This window comes from Cynoglossus semilaevis, unplaced genomic scaffold (genome assembly GCF_000523025.1).
Source record: "Cynoglossus semilaevis isolate Cse_v1.0 unplaced genomic scaffold, Cse_v1.0 C19034904, whole genome shotgun sequence".
Lineage (NCBI taxonomy): Eukaryota > Metazoa > Chordata > Actinopteri > Pleuronectiformes > Cynoglossidae > Cynoglossus > Cynoglossus semilaevis.
The window spans coordinates 1-788 of record NW_007588172.1 but is presented as its reverse complement, the minus strand read 5'-3'; the positions used below and the strand labels follow the sequence as shown (position 1 = coordinate 788).

Sequence of the window (788 nt, the reverse complement as noted above, 5' to 3'; positions counted from 1 at the left end):
TATATATTTATATATATTTTTATATAATTTTTTTTATATTTTATATATAATTTTAATTCATTTTTGCTGGCTGGATATCCATACAATAATTTGTGAATACATCTGCGTCCGTTATATGTACATCAAAAACTAATATGGTGTTCTGATTTCCTTTTGTGATCTATAATGAGTAATGATCCAAACACTGCTGCGCAGGTGGTGTTGGTTCACATAGAGCCTGTTCCCGACCAGCCTCCCAAAGAGGTTCCCGGCTCCAGCCGCTATATCGTGGTCAAAGAAACAGAGGTAGTGCACATCACACGACAGCAGCTCCACTTTGTGGACCAGGAGTCACCTGACAGTGAGCTGACCTACACCGTAACCACGCCGCCTTTCAACGTCGGTCCGCACAGGTAAGTGTGTCCTCACCTTCAGAGAACCCACCAAGAGACTCGTCTGTCTGAACTGCCGCTCCTATGTCGATGTGCAGCTCTCCTGATGCGGGCAGGCTGTTCCTGGTGGACAGCATTCCGAAATTCACCAAGGACTCGAACGCACCAGTACTGAGGCTATTCACACAGGTAGCGCTTTGGGATTTGAATATGTTAAACCTTCTCTAAATGTATTTCCCCTTTATGTATATAATTAGGTAAGTCAGTTTCCCCCACTAACTCCTACGTCTGCCTTATGGTTCGACATGGTCATTAAGCGTTGCGTCCACTAGGGAGCAGTGCTGAGTTCAACACCTATTTTATCTTTGTCCTTTTTTTGCTGATCTATTGTGGTGCATGCACAACAGCGCCCCTATG

At 44.2% G+C, this 788-nt stretch overlaps 1 protein-coding gene across 1 annotated transcript; it reads left to right on the top strand.

Moving 5' to 3' along the window:
- The first annotated feature begins 147 nt into the window (after positions 1-147).
- On the top strand, positions 148-638 carry LOC112486661 (FRAS1-related extracellular matrix protein 1-like). Its single transcript, XM_025053993.1, has 2 exons — positions 148-392; positions 470-638. Exons 1-2 carry the CDS (start codon positions 166-168, stop codon positions 597-599), a joined length of 357 nt encoding a protein of 118 aa, XP_024909761.1. The 5' UTR covers positions 148-165; the 3' UTR covers positions 600-638.
- The last annotated feature ends 150 nt before the right edge of the window (positions 639-788 follow it).